This window comes from Rattus norvegicus, chromosome 8 (genome assembly GCF_021556685.1).
Source record: "Rattus norvegicus strain SHRSP/BbbUtx chromosome 8, alternate assembly SHRSP_T2T, whole genome shotgun sequence".
NCBI classification, from domain to species: domain Eukaryota; kingdom Metazoa; phylum Chordata; class Mammalia; order Rodentia; family Muridae; genus Rattus; species Rattus norvegicus.
This window is the reverse complement of record NC_141541.1, coordinates 18,631,299-18,646,488: the sequence shown is the minus strand read 5'-3', so window position 1 is coordinate 18,646,488 and position 15,190 is coordinate 18,631,299. Positions and strand designations below refer to the sequence as shown.

Genomic DNA, 15,190 nt, shown 5'->3' with positions numbered 1-15,190 from the left:
AGTAAGTTATGAAGTCTCTATTCGTGTGAATCTTTCTGATGTTGAGTCTATACCCTGGAAGACAGCGCTTCCCGACTGATACGTCAGCATCACAGGTTGGGGACCCACGCTGGCCTCCTCAGCCCTTAACATGTCCACAGCACAGCACTTCCTGGCCTTTTCTTGCTGGGGTGAGTGGTTTCTCTGCTCCTACATAAGACTGGCCACATTTTCTCAACATATAAACACAGCCCCACGATGCATATATTTCCATAGCACAGCAAGAATTGGATATTTTAGAATGGGGTTTGGAGAACATTCACCATAGGAAATGGGCCAAATTCCGCTTCACAATTATTTGTCCTGCCTCTTCTCCTGCATCAGCACCATGAAGAGTTCACTATCCTTCTGCCTCTGCTGGACTCACACTGAGGCAGCAGAGGCACTCACATCAGAGCCCAGTCCTGAGTGTGGCTGCTTTTGACCCAATCACAACTCTAGCGTCTCACTTCCAGTGACTCTGCTTCCCCTGTGACTCTGACATCAGGTAAAGGAAAGGAGAGAAGCATGAGTAACTAAGACTACGTTTCGAGTCCGATCTCCTGGCCATAGCCCTTATTCTCAACAAGAAAACAGAATACATTATAGTAGAGCCAGAACCCCTGAAACACACACACGCGCACACACACACACACACACACACACACACGCACATGCACAGGCACACACACACACGCACGCACACATGCACGCACGCACATGCACACACACACGCACATGTACACACATGCACATGCACAGGCACACACACACACACGCACACACACACACATGCACAGGCACACACACACGCACGCACACGCACACACATGCACACCAAGTGCACAGCCTTAAGTAACATGCAAACCCATCTCTATGTCAGAGTGAGTGGTTGCTCCGGTTCTAGCTCCAGCATTGTGACTGTTTTCCATCCTGGTCTTAGTGAGGGGGAAACAAGGGCAGGAAAGACTTTCCTTCTAGAAGTCTGCCTAGAGATGTCGGGCTCCCCTGTGTTCATTAACATTGGCCAGAACTCAGTCACACGGAGTCGTGAAAAAAAAGGCTCGGAAATGTGCTCTCCAGCTGGGTAGCACATGCCTAGCTATAGATCAGGAATTCCATACATGGTTGACGCTGGACTCAGGACTGCTCAGCTTGCCCGATCACCTGACGCTTGGGTGAAGCTCTGAAGAGGATGGTGGAAACCATCTTCTAATCTCTAATCTATCTTCTGTGGATTCACTCTGACAACGCTGGTGGCCTCAAATGCACAGTCAGCAGTGAACTGTGAGGGTGGACGGTCTCCTTCACGGTCAGCAGTAAACTGTGAGGGTGGACCGTCTCCTTCACCACAGGACACTGAGGGCTGAGCTGTCGGTGCTCCGGCTCATTAGGTTAACTCAGTGCATTTCCAATCTTAGTTTTTTCAATATGAAATGGCCCTGCCCAGCCATAGCCAACGCCACTGAGAGGTGAAGGGTGGAGAGTAACCATTGCTGCATCTCGGCAACTCTCCCCCACTGAGCCTCAGACAGGTGGAGACGGGAACTAGAATTTACATCAGGGTAGAAAAGTGATTAGTGAAGGAGGCAGCGGTTGAATTGAAATACATCTGGCTCCAATGCCTGGATTTTTTTTCTACACTGGAAATTGATCACGTGGAGGTGAGAGGGGCAGCCTGATTAGAGTTCACAGCACAGCGAGGTCAGACTAAGCGTGTGTTCAGCCCCTAAAGTGACTGTGACACTGGGGTACAGTAAGACAGACTGGAAGACTCAAGCTTGTGCTTGTGTAGCATATCGTCTCAGCCCTGCAAAGGCTGTGGCTGGTTCTCTGCATTCCCCCTTTGAAAACAAAGTACCTTGTACTGAGTGTTAAGCCCTGAAGAGCCAAGGTTATTTAAAAACAGAACTGGTCCTTAAAGAACTTAGAACTTAGTGGAGAGAGCTGGTCTTGTTCGGGTACGAGAGAGTTACAGTTAGTTCCAGATGTTAATGAGCACACCACAGTGTGCTCTGAAGGACTGGTAGGCATGTGGCCAGATGTTCTGTGGCCAGATGTTCTGTACCATGGTCTCCAGAGCTCAGACCCCACCGACTCTCGTGTTAAGAAGCCAGTAAATTTCGGGTGGTTCTCCAGGGACTTGTTAGCAAGTTTATAAACATGTTCCTCTGATGTTTCTTGAAGCAGCTTGCTTTCAACGAATATTTAGCACCTACTGTGAGCTTATGTAGTGCTAAAACCACAAGCATACAGATATATATATACATATATACATATACATATATATGTGAAAAAAGGTGTGTACACAATATAAAAATGTATTTGGTTCTATGCATTACCAAAAACAATAGAAAGCAAAATCTAGTTATGTTGGTGCCCAGCCAGTTTTCTACTCCCACAGGCAGCCACTGTGAATTCTTTTGGCAGGGACCCTTTCCCAAGGCTTTTGATGTCTAACTCAGTATTTTCAAATAATGTGTTTTATTGTCGCTTTTTGAGTTTTCAATTTTAGGCATTATCTATTGACTTTTACACTGGATCTCCCTCTCCCTCTTTCCCTCCCCCTCTCCCCCTCCCCCTCTTTCTCCCTCTCCCCACCTCTGTCACACACACACACACACACACACACACACACACACACACTTTTCACTCCACTATCCCCCAATATGACATGATTTTGGTAGTCTCCATAGTCTTACAACTTTCTAAGTCGCATCCATCTCAGAGTCTAACACGGATCATTTTTTCTTTCCTGCTCAGCATTTTTAGCTCCTGGACTTAGTGATCCTGATGTCACAAACTGTTGAAGTTCCCTTTTCCCTCCAGTATCTTACAAATGTCTGATTGGAGCTGCCCATCTTTTTCGTCCTGTGAGCTGCTTTTCTTGGGCCCCTGCGCTCACTTCTTATTCAGTCCAGGATCTACCATGGTGGGTGCCAACCACATGTGGCTGGGTCTTCCCTTCGGAAACCACCTCACAGGCGTGCCCAGAGGCACGTCTCCCAGGTGACTGTAAACCGTGAAAAGGTGCCAGCCTAGAACAACCATCCCAAGGTCCTACTTGGCTCCCACTATTTTCGCCTTTGTAGGTTTAATGTTTCAGGCGAAAAATACCCATTTGCCTCATGTTAGTAAGACTTGGGAAAGGGGCACATTTTGTGGGTTCATCTGTCTTTGCCCAAAGCCTTGTTCTCCTCTGATAACTCTCCTACTTTGCCTTCCATCCTGAGTCATCATACTTTGCATTCTGTAACTAACACCTGAGCCATTGATCTTTTGCATAGAATCTTGTCAAATGGTTTCTAAAACTCAGGATGCTTCTGCACAAGCCACCAAACTCTTCTTATCTTCCAGAGAACTGAGATGGATTGCTTATTAAAGAGCAGCTTCCCACCTGGATTCTAAAAGCCTTTCCCCAACACTGCTTCCTCTGGGTCTTTTCTTCACACATTTATTGGTTATTTTATTTATTTACATTTCAAATGTTATCCCCCTTCTCAGTTTTCCCTCCATAAACCCCCTATGCCCTCTCCCACCCCCTGCCTCTATGAGGGTGCTCCCCAGCCTGACCTCCCACTCCTGCTTCAACTCCCTGGTAGTCCCCTTTCTAACCCTCAAGGATCCTTCCCCTGAGAAACACAGAGTCACAGCTTCATTGATCATTTTGCCATGGGTTAAATACAGTTTTACTTTACAGTTGATAAAAAGAAATTCTGATTTTTCTGATCTAAGCCCCTATAGCAGGACCATAACAGTGTTCTCTTCCTGTGATTGAAAAATTCTTTTCGACTGCCTTGGCTGTTTGTGACTTCCACTGGCCCAGACCACCCTTTGCCTAGATTACACCTTCCCCGCTCTCCCCATACTGCTCAGTACTGCCCCCCACATCCAATTCTCACCAGAATAGTCTCATTTAACAAGTCCCTCTAAGTTCTTCTGTCTTAAATGAAAAACTAATGGGAAAAGAGATAGGGGAAGGGGAGAGTATTCCTAGTATGTAGAGTGGTGAAGGTGGACTTGAAGCTAGCATGGGGCTGATTGCAAGGACTGAATTAGCAACTTCAAAAGACAGAAAACTCAGGAAGGAGGGAGGGAGGGAAGGGAAGGGAGATGCCTTTGAAACAATATAAGAGAAAGATTAAGAAGTACAACCACACAAAACACATTTGCCTGCACTTTTTATAGGGCATTGTTGGGTATATTGGCCACTCATTAGATTAAAGAGGGAGAGGCCTGAGGTATGCAGACCTAACCATAAACTTGGGCACCAGGCACATCTAACCTGGCCTAGCTTTTCAACATGTTCAAACCCCCTAGAAGAGTTGAGAGCCTCTAGTCAATGTGCCTGGCACAGGACACTTAACGTGAACAGCCTCCAGGGTCCTCACCTCTGAAGAAAGGAGTGATCTCATTGGATAGCATCTGGTGACAACGCCATGTCCTCCTTCCACCAAAGTCAACAGAAAGAAGCAGAGCTAATAACAGAGCTAGTAAAGAAGAAAGGGCAGACCAAGGGTGACCAAAAACCAACAGGAGCTGAACTTAACCCAGTGACAGCAGCATGCATCTCTTGTCACGCCACGATGACTGGAAGGGCATCTCACATGGGAAGGGCACACTGTCAGAAGTGATGTCAAAGTCAGGCAGAACAGCAGAAACTCCATATGCAGAAGGCCAAAGGAGAAGAACTTAAGTGTTCAAAATTAGGTAGAAGCAGGATGGTGCGGAAAATGATGGAATCCGGGACAAGCAGAAATGTGCGGGGCAGGAATCCACCAGCAGGAGCTTCCTGACCAGAGCCTGGGGGTCCTGTGAAGGCGACACGTGGACCACACTGTTTTCCCCTCCTAACACTGACTGCTTAAGTAGCCTGTGCCTTGGAGTTAACAAGGATGTTTGCTGGTATTCCCAGAAACACAGAGCCACTGGCTTGGGATCCTCTCACTAAGCCATTGCACAACCACAGTGTGTGCAAATGTCGAGCAGGAGACAGAGCAGAGCCGGTGAGCTCTGCCTGTGCAGATCCCTTCCAACCCTTCTCTATAACATGGTAAATGAAAAACGAATGTTTTACACCTGTCTTGTATGATCAAGTTACCTTAAAGTGGCTCAAGAACAGAAAATCATTGTCCAATCAACAAAACCACCAATTCAGAAAGGACGGGTGATCAGATTATCCACAATGTTGGTATCTACACAGCTCAGAAAATGAGCTGGGCTGGGGAGTGTGGCTCAGTGGAAGAGCACTTGCCCTGCACTTGTAGAGCTCTGGGTAAAAACCCTGGCACTGCAAAGGAAAAGAGAATCAAGGTAGAAGATGAGACATGAGTGGCGGTCTTGATCAGCAGCCCAAGAATGTCCAAACCTCACTTCAAGCCAGTCTCAGAGGATATACACCTGCTCTTAGAATTTCAAAATTGGGTGAGATACTTTGAGAGCCCACTTCAGTTGAAGACCCCATGTGCTAAGGAACCGTCATTCCAAATACCATAAAAACTGTTAATATGTAAGAATCAAAGTGTGGACTTGGGGAGGTTATTGTCCCTTCTCTGTTGCTATAACAACATACCCAAAGCTGGATAGTTTATAAGGAACAGAGGTATCTTTAGCTCAGTTTTGGAAACTGAAAGCTCAGGAGCAGGCAGTTTCCGTTAATAACACCAGGTGCTGGCGTGCAGAACAGGAGGAGGCTGGGGACAGCCAGGGGACAGGCTTCTCTTCAAAACTCGGCCCCACAAGACTCCTGCAAGAACTAAGTCTCTCCTGAGGGCAGTCCCACCAATGCCAAATTGTCTTCCACAAGGCCAGACCTTAAAGGTCCTACCACCTCTCTGCTTCAGCATATGAGGAAACACACTTCTTCACCTTCAGGAGACACACTCCAACCATACCTAGACAAAAGCAGCTGACAGCCAACCGTGGACAGCAGATGATGATGTCTTCATCGGGTTTTATCACTGGGTATGATGAGAGGTCAGAATTTAGGGTGTGGAGCGGAATTAACACCAGCGGTACTCTCTGATCAGAAAGATTTTACTCCTGGCAACTGGAAGCAGTTGTGTAAAGATAAAGATGCAGAACAGAAGGGAAGGAAGTGGTTTTGAGCTGCAAGGGTCAGGACATGTGATGTTTTAAGAGTCCATGACGTCCTGTGAAATTGCCAGTTGTGAACAGCACTGGACGAAGATGCCTGAAATTCAGGGTTTGAGGCTGCAGAAACTTCTAGAAGTCAGCACAAGCTAGCAAGAAAGGTTCGTGGGAAATCTCAAACATGCAGAAAGCAGAGTGTCCCTTACACATTTATATTTCTTTAAATGTCTAGTATTAAAAAAAAATAGGTCATATCGTGCTTGCCTGGCCCTTCCTGTTGAGGTCTGGTGAAGCACCTGGCCCTGGTGTCATGGGGAAAGGCAGAATGCTGTCCTCACACCACTGCCATGCATCTCCTCAGACCAACCCATTTATACTGAGGGGTGGAGGCAGTTGTCCTAGAGACTGGCTCACATAACACAGGCACTGCATATGAGAATAAACGTCCATTATCAGTTTCCTCAGACTTACATAGATCACTTTCTGAGGACAGGGAAGTCGGAGTGCTCTCTTAAAGCTATGAAGTTTCCCCTTGAAGAGGGAGCAACTTCCAATGTACCCTTCCTGTCGGTCTGTCTGCTCTCCTCCCTGTCTGTCTGTCTGCTCTCTTCCCTGTCTGTCTGCTCTCCTCCCTATCTGTCTGTCTGCTCTCTTCCCTGTCTGTCTGTCTGCTCTCCTCCCTGTCTGTCTGCTCTCCTCCCTGTCTGTCTGCTCCCCTCCCTGTCTGTCTGTCTGCTCTCCTCCCTGTCTGTCTGCTCTCCTCCCTGTCTGTCTTCTCTCCTCACTGTCTGTCTGTCTGCTCCCCTCCCTATCTGTTTGCTCTCCTCCCTGTCTGTCTGCTCCCATCCCTGTCTGTCTGTCTGCTCCCATCCCTGTCTGTCTGCTCTCCTCCTGTCTCTTCATTTAAAGGTTGCTCACAGTGTGAAAAGTCATCACAGAGGCCATCTGTGATGTGTGCATTGTAGCATATCATCCCCCAATCAGAAAAGAAAAGGTGATACCTGAGGTTTTCCTGTCAATGGGGACACTAAGATATCATAGAGCAGTTCATCTTGTTAAGGGCTGTCTTTCACCGTCAGGTCAAAGGCCAGGGACAGGCCCTCGCTCATGCATTCCTGCACCCCTCCTTCAGAACAAGGTGGTTTATAACACTTCCACATCCATTAAGCTTCTGGAGAGTGAAGGGAAGACTGGCAGAATATGAGCCTCAGTCACGCTCAGCGTGGGAATCGGCATTGACTACTGCTGACTCAGTAAACACGAAGGGCAAAGGTAAACAACCGTTTGGAAGGAGAGAAAGTGCCTGAGGAAAAGCCCAGCCACGCTTCAGTAATTGGTTTTGAGTGAGGGGGCCATGAAGCTGTGACCTACAGGACTGGGAAGAACAGTGTTTCTGTAGTCCTGTTGAGAGGAGCCACTCTGGCCGCCGTGAGCTCACGGGCTGTGGTGGGCAGCTTCTGGGTCACCTCCACAGCCCTTTGCCTGTATTCGTGTCTCATGTGCCACAGTGTCCGATGTGAGCGACCGTTGAAAGGTCGAATTGCATGCCTCTTAGCTCAGGCAAATGAGTGTGTAATTTATTTCAGAATGAGTTTCCGTAAGAGATTTCGAAGGGTAAGGCCTCCTGAAACTGCTCGCCAGCCTTGAGAATTTGTTTTCCTATGTTTCCATGTCTCCTGAAGACATACACTCTCTCCCTGCCTCTGTCCTCCCATGATGGCCTCCTCAGTCATATGACGAGCTGCCTTTTCTCTCTCCAAGCTCCACACCAGTGTTTGCTGGCATACGTCCATTCCTCCCTGTACAGCTTTATTGTAACTACTAATGTGCGCTCTTGGATTTCAGAGCTGCCTTGTTTAGATAACGTCAGAAGGCTGACACAGCTGCTGGCCCTCTCTTGAAGAACCAGAGTAGGAAAACAGAAGTAGTCGCTCAATCCCAGGATTTGGGAGACTGAGGCAAAAGGGTTGCTGTCAATAACAACACAAAGGAACCCAAACAGAAGCTTGTGTTTCAAAGCTCTTTGAGAGACGAGTCCAGCAGCTGCCGAATCACTTCCAGATACTTCTTCATGTGTGAACCCCACTTTTATTTCTCATTTCTGTGGTTCACAAATGACACTTGTATATACTCGGGAGGTACAGTTGAGGGACTGAGTCATGTACACACAGGTACAGTGAGTCAAAGCTGGGTGGATGTGAATGGCACTGCTCGGCACCTTAGACTTCTGTCCTTTCTCACTGACGGATATGCTGATTAATCAGTCCTCGTGTGCTGTTGATGATCTTCACGGTGCTGCACCACAGGGTACCAGAACTCTGCTGTCTGCAGTGCATGTCTCTTTCTCATCCTCTCTCCCTCCAATCTGGCAATCTGATGTTGTCATGCCGTCAAGTCTATGAGAGCAGCTGCTCCAAGGGTACACGAATAGATGGCATCTGTCTGTCTGTCTGTGAACACTAATTCCATTCATGTCTTCCAGATCCAGCTGTGCTGTCACAAGTGTCAGGACTGCATAGGTTTTTATTACTGAAAATTACTCCACTGGGCCTTCTTGCCACCTTCTCTTTGCCACCTACTGGTAAACATTTGGTTTGAGTCTATATCTTGGCTCTTGTAAACAGTAAGAAATTTGGGTTGTGGGTGCCTTTTCCACATGTAAATTTACTTCATCTTGGGTGTAAAAACTGCATTGGGGTTGCCGGATCATATAGCAGTTCCACTCTGTGTTTAGGAACGTCTGCGGTGGCTACATTAATTGCTATTCCCACCAATGCTATGCAAGGCTTCCTCATGCTCATCTCATCACTCGCTCTTTTCCCTTTAACAATAGCTGTTCTCACTGTGGTGAGACCCAAGCAGACAAAGCAGTCCTGGGCAGAGAGAACAGCTCAGGTCATTATATCCCAGAACATAGTGAGACTCAGTCATGCGTGGCATCAGCATGCAGACAGACACACAGACCAATGAAGCGGAACAAAGTCCAGAAATAACCCTGTGGGTTCACAGCCAACTGAATTTTTACAAGTCGATAGAAACATGGGGAAGGATAATCCTTTCCACAAACAGCTGGACAAGCTAGATAGCCACGTAAAAGAAAGACCCTGCATCTCACTAAATAAAAACAGCAACTCAAAGTAGATTCAAGTCTGAAATACGGGGCCTAAAACCTTGAAACTACTAGAAAAAGACATAGGAGAAAAACTTAAGGACCTTGACCTTGGCAGTGAATTTTTTCTTAAAGAACCCTGAACACAGAAAACAGAAATTAGCAGATGAGATTCTATCAAATTAAAGAGTTTCTTCCTAGCAACTGGCAGGCACAATCAACAGAACACAGAGACCAACAGACAGAAATACGGGCAGCTAGCAAACCAAAGGCGACAGCCAACAGGACAGGCAAATGTATTTGGAAATTACTTTTCTCACAAGAGGTTAATACCCAGAATGCACAAGAAACTCACGCTGTGTAACATCAAAACTCAAATAATACAGGTGAAAAACTGGCTGAGGCCAGCTTAGGTCTAAACACAACCTCATCCTCCCCACTGCAGCCTCCACCCAGCTGGTTTTTGCTGCTCCCCCACCATTGATATCACCAGATTTCTGTGCTCTTCTCTCTGCTTTTCTCCATGTCAAAGCCTGACGTTTAGTCCCCGACTATCCTGTCATCATGCAGGCCTTTGTGTCGTCTCTCTTTTGTCTTTCCTGGTCAAAGGTTTAATGCAGGAGGGTCTAGCCTGACCCCAGAGCCTACTCTAGTGATTTTTTCCACAGATAAACCCAAAGGTAAAGACCGAGCTTGCACACCTTAAGCAGACACGGCCCACCCAGTCCCCAGTCTGATGACTCTAAGAGTCCCTTTTCCTTCTCTTTGGGCTCCTCAGTCGACTCTTCTAAACTTGAGACATAGTAATACCTACTTAGGGGACCCATGAGACGACGCAAAGAAAGATCCTTAACATAGCATGGCTTGGGTATGACTGAGGGGAGGAATAAGGCTATGGACACCAGCCGTGCTGAGCTACGAGGAATTAGACCATCACTCTTTACTCTTATTTGAAAGTTCAATGAAACTACACTTTTTAAAATTCCACTCCTTTTCTCACTAAATGCACATTTCCCTGCCTTTCTGCTTCCAGTGCAACCTCCCCTACCCCATCTCTCCTCTCTGTGTATCAGCAGCAAGCAGTAGCCATGGCACTGCCTGGGTTTCATGCTGTCCTGAATTTTTTTCCAACAAGCCAGTCCCTTGCCCTTACTCCAGTTCTCCCTTGCTCCTTAACGCAACCTCACTCCAGTTCTCAGGACATGGATGGAATAGAGGCCAATTCCTTACAGAGCTTAGCCATGTTGTCAAGAGAAACCTCTACAATGGTGGTCTTCAACCTTCTTGATGCTGCGACCCTTTAATACAGTTCCTCATGCCATGATGATCCCCAACCATACCATTATTTCGTCGTTACTTCGGAACTGTAATTTTGTTGCTGTTAAGAATCATAATGTAAATATCTGATACACAGGAGCAGGATATCTGACATGTGACTCTGCAGGCCTTGTGACCCAGAGGTTGAGAACTCAGCTGTAGGCCATGCCCTCCATTGTCAGTGTGTCTCCTGTCATTCTGTTCTTCCTCTAAAATGGCCCTTTAGAATGTCCCATTAAACTCTGCTTACAGCATCCCAGGTCTCCTCTAGCCTGCAATTCCATTTTGTGAAACAGATCCAAAGACCTGTGAACCACAAGATCAGAGGGCCACAGCAATGGCCTCACTGCTCAGTAGCAATTTTCTGTATAATTTACTCCTCTACTTTCCATGACAAAACATCTGTCAAAATCAGCCTAAGGAAGTGTCTTAGTTACTTCTCTATTACTATGACAACACTGGGACAAGTTATAAAGTAAAGTTTAATTGGGCTTATGGTTTCAGAGGCTTAGAGTCCATGGTGAGAGGAACATCTGGGAGATTACATCTTGATCTACAAGTACAGACTTAAGTAGGGATAGAAGGAAGCTTCAGATTCCTCAAAGCTTGCCCTCGTGACACACCTCTGCCAACCACAGCCCAGTCATGTGAGCCTATGGAAGCCATTCTCATTCAAGCCACCAAAGAAAGTTTATTTGGTTTCGTGGTTTGAAGGGATTCAGTTCATCACAATGGGGCAGTGTAGCTGGTGTCTTGCATATATAGCTGGAAACAGAGATGAATGCCAGTGCTCACTGGGCTTTCTTGATCCAATTGCCCTTTTATTCAATCCAGTCAACTGACCTGAGTTTAAGGTAGATCATCCCTCTTCAGCTAAACTTCACACACACACACACACACACACACACACACACACACACACACACACACACAAAAATCCATGCAGAGCATGTCTCTAGGTGAATTGGAAGTCTAGTCATGTTGACAATGAAGACCAAACATCACACGTGCATTTGCAGAGAGGCAGGGCAGCCTGTGGAAAAGCTTAACAGAAGAGGCTAGACTTTGGGTCTGCTGTGACTGTGGGCTCTTATCATAGAGAAGTTAGAGAAAGGAAAACTAGAGTGAGGCATCCCAAGGGATTGGTTTGAGGAACATATTTGACCTTCTCTAGTTTCATAGCTGGAAAGACAAAAATCAAAGCACAGTGGCCATGTCCCACCATCTGGGGATGACACTGTAAATTTGGTTTTCTGAACTGACTGGTGAGGACAATGCAGGTCAGGGTCTGCTGTCACCAGGTCTGGCCACCATTCTCTTGAATCTCCAGGTTCTGATGCAGAGCACAACCAGAACTGCACCCACACAATGATGACTCAGTACTATGTGGTCATACTATGTTGGAAACCCAGATGACCTCGGGATCACAGTAGGACTAGAGACTGGGAAAGAAGTCACTGGGAAAACAGCACCTCTGACCCTTTCTGATGAAACAACTTCATCTCAGAGAGAGACAGTTGCCTGTTCAGGGAAATCTCAGACCTTGGCTATGTGACATTATTGTGATGATTTTGCAAAGTAGATGACAAACTGCAGGAATCACTTGATATTTGTTATTGAACCAAAGCTTGTCAAAGACCTGCCCAATCTGATCAGCACTGTGTGAAAGACAACTCTCTTAAGAAATTCATGTGGAAAGAATGCATATTCTGCACCAAGAAGGGAGTGAGATGATCTGTGTGAGTCCTTCCACCCTGGGAGTCTGTGTTCTAACTTAGCATACCTTAGTCATAGACAGGGCATAAGCCATTCATTTAGTAATTTAACAATACCAATGGAGTAGATTCCATCATTCCATATTCTACTTTGGGCTCAGCTCTACTTTTAATTTCTCTAGCATGTTGCATTCCCACATGCCAAAGAACTGAGCATTTGCTGCATGCTGGAGCACTCGCCACACTCTGGAGCACTCGCCACACGCTGGAGCACTCGCCACACTCTGGAGCACTCACCACACTCTGGAGCACTCACCACACTCTGGAGCACTCGCCACACTCTGGAGCACTCGCCACACTCTGGAGCACTCACCACACCCTAGAGCACTCGCCACACGCTGGAGCACTCGCCACACTCTGGAGCACTCACCACACCCTAGAGCACTCACCACACTCTGGAGCACTCGCCACACTCTGGAGCACTCACCACATGCTACAGCACTTCCTCTGTGCTGGAGCGTTGCACTGGATGATGGTGAGATAGTGATGAACAAGACTAACAGCTCTTTTTCTCAGAGCCTACACTAACAAATCTTCTTTACACTAAAGAGTAGTTATAAAAAAACAGCATGAAAAATGCAAGGCCGTGGTTCTATTCTTCCCAATATCATGACTCCAGCTAAAAATTAGTCATGGTCTCTTTGAAAGAATTTACATACTTCCTTTCCTTGGGTTTAAGTTTTAAACAAAAATTGAAAAAAAACCTTTGGGACCTTAGTCCAGGACTACCATGAGATGCTTCCAAATGACACTTGGTACATGTCACTTTCTAATGTCAGGTCTTATGAATAAACTGAAGAGACAGTATTGCTCAGTCTGGGTAATTCTGGAAACGCAGGACTTAGGAGGCTATTGTGGTCAGTACCATAGATTTTAAGCCAATTCTTGTCAAAAGGAAGGACCTGCATATTGGACTTCACAGCTAGGAAGCTGAGGCTAGGTCTGCCCTTCTACAGATGAGCATGAGACCTTGAACCTGACGTCTCACTGTGCCTGTCAAGCCTCCTTGAAGTATGATGGGTGTCTATGTCTATGCTTAGCATTTTTCAGAATTAACAAATCCTCTATGATTAACAACATATTCTTAGAAGATGGTGTTTGCTTGTCAGATTTGGTTTGGTTTCAATTCTGGTGTTTTGTTTTGTTTTGTTTTGTTTTGTTGAGCTAAGCGTCTGGAACTCAGTATATAGTCCTGGCTGGTCACCTGGGCAATCCTGTTGATTATAGGTTGGTGACAAGATTTTTTTAAAAAAGATAAGTATATATGTGTTGGCCAGACTTATGTCAACTTGACACAACCTAGAGTCATCCAAAAGAAAGGGACCTCAATAGAGAAAATAAAATTCAGCTATAGGGCATTTTCTTAATTAGTGATTGATCGGAGAGGGCCCAGTCCATTATGGGTGGTTCCGTTCCTGGGCTGGCGGTCCTTTCTCTATTAGAAAGCAGGCTAGGCAAGCCATGGGAAGCAAGGCAGAAAGAACCACTCTCCACAGCCTCAGCATCAGCTCCTGCCTCCAGGTTCCTGCCTTGCTTGGGTTTCTGTCCTGACTACATTCAATGACAAACAGCAATGTGGAAGTGTCAGCCAAATAAACCCTTTCCTCCCCAACTTGCTTTTTGGCCATCACCGAAACAGACTCCTAACTGAGACAAGTACTATCAGCTCTGAAATTATCTTTTTTTTATGTAAGTGACTAGTCAGTAGCTTTGGGGCTTCTTCCTACTTAACCAATTGATCCAGTTAAGGAAGTATTGAAGCTGCCCGGGTAACACAGGAACGCTTCCTGCCCCGCCTCTCTCTTATGAAACCGGCTCTTTCTGCTGCTTTTCCCAGAGCTTCTCCTTGTGAAGCTGAGCTTCAGGAACTGATGGAGCAAATCGACATCATGGTAAGCAACAAGAAGCTGGACTGGGAAAGGAAGATGCGGGCTTTAGAGACACGCTTAGACCTTCGGGATCAAGAGTTGGCCAACGCACAGACTTGCTTGGACCAGAAAGGCCAGGAGGTACCGAGCACACACGTCAGTACAGTGCCCATGCACCAAACTCACTGGTCACAATTCCGTCGGCAAATATAGTGTTAAGTGTGTGCTTTCAAATAGGTGCAGAGACTAAACTAAATCCGGCATTTACTGATGGAAACAGACTTAATCACATCGGCACTGCCAACGGTGTAAACAGACATTTAAGATACACGCGAAATAACATTGTTTGGAAACAAGCGTAAAAATGCTTTGGCTTTTGGTGGCCAAAAGCTGTCTTCATTCAGCAGAGTTTAGGAGCATTTGTTGCTCCTGGTCTGCTAGAAAATATTTTGTAAAAACAAACAAACAAACAAACAAACAAACAAAAAAGCTATGTTGAGAGTAAATTGCCAAAGGAGAGTACATGGGTAAAAGTGTGCGTATGCATGGGCGCATCCATGGATGTGCGGGTGTGCGTGCCTGCGCTGCCCACTTAAGACGGTTTCCTTCTCCTCCCATGGCAGCTCAGTGCTGACCGGGTGCTCACAGGAGAATGTGGGGGTGCACAGGCCTTGGGCTTGCTTGAGGAAAAGCACATGCAGACATACATGTCCAACTCTTCTGGGAGAGGCATAAAAGGAGAAAGCTCTCCAGCCAGAGACCACATCATTATAGAGGCTTTCATCAGCAAGCTCCAGGCTCTGTTAACCTCTGGATGGAACCTGATTTTGGCAAAGCTGAGGGGGTCAGTACTTGTGGGTGGATGTGGCGGCTGTTCCTGTTTCTCTTTGCAGGGAAGGCAGGTCCACTGGTCCTGGCAAGGACCTACAATGGCACAGTGTTGTAAGTGCCTTGTCGGCAGTTAAAGAAAATAATTGAAATTCTTAACAAGTACTCCTAAACGTTTTTAT

At 46.5% G+C, this 15,190-nt stretch overlaps 1 protein-coding gene and 1 long non-coding RNA gene across 34 annotated transcripts in view; one reads left to right on the top strand and one right to left on the bottom strand.

Annotated features, from left to right (window-relative positions):
- The window catches only part of LOC148003963 (uncharacterized), a 52,578-nt gene extending 46,483 nt beyond the window's left edge, over nt 1-6,095 (bottom strand). The window contains exon 1 of the long non-coding RNA XR_015627535.1: nt 5,913-6,095. This is a non-coding gene — a long non-coding RNA (uncharacterized LOC148003963). The remainder of the gene's footprint in view (nt 1-5,912) is intronic.
- Nucleotides 1-15,190, top strand: part of Deup1 (deuterosome assembly protein 1) — a 62,411-nt gene that overhangs the window by 2,018 nt on the left and 45,203 nt on the right. For 24 of the 33 annotated variants that reach the window (XR_015626588.1, XR_015626586.1, XR_015626587.1 and 21 more), the window contains exon 3: nt 14,150-14,321. Coding sequence is in view for 24 of the 33 variants with exons in the window: in XM_087561692.1 (XP_087417818.1) it covers nt 14,150-14,321 (172 nt within the window). In the remaining 9 variants the exon portion in view is untranslated. Of the gene's footprint in view, nt 1-7,105; nt 7,384-14,149; nt 14,322-15,190 lie in introns of those variants that run through there. The other 9 variants (XR_015626590.1, XR_015626589.1, XM_087561695.1 and 6 more) reach the window with 1 other exon arrangement.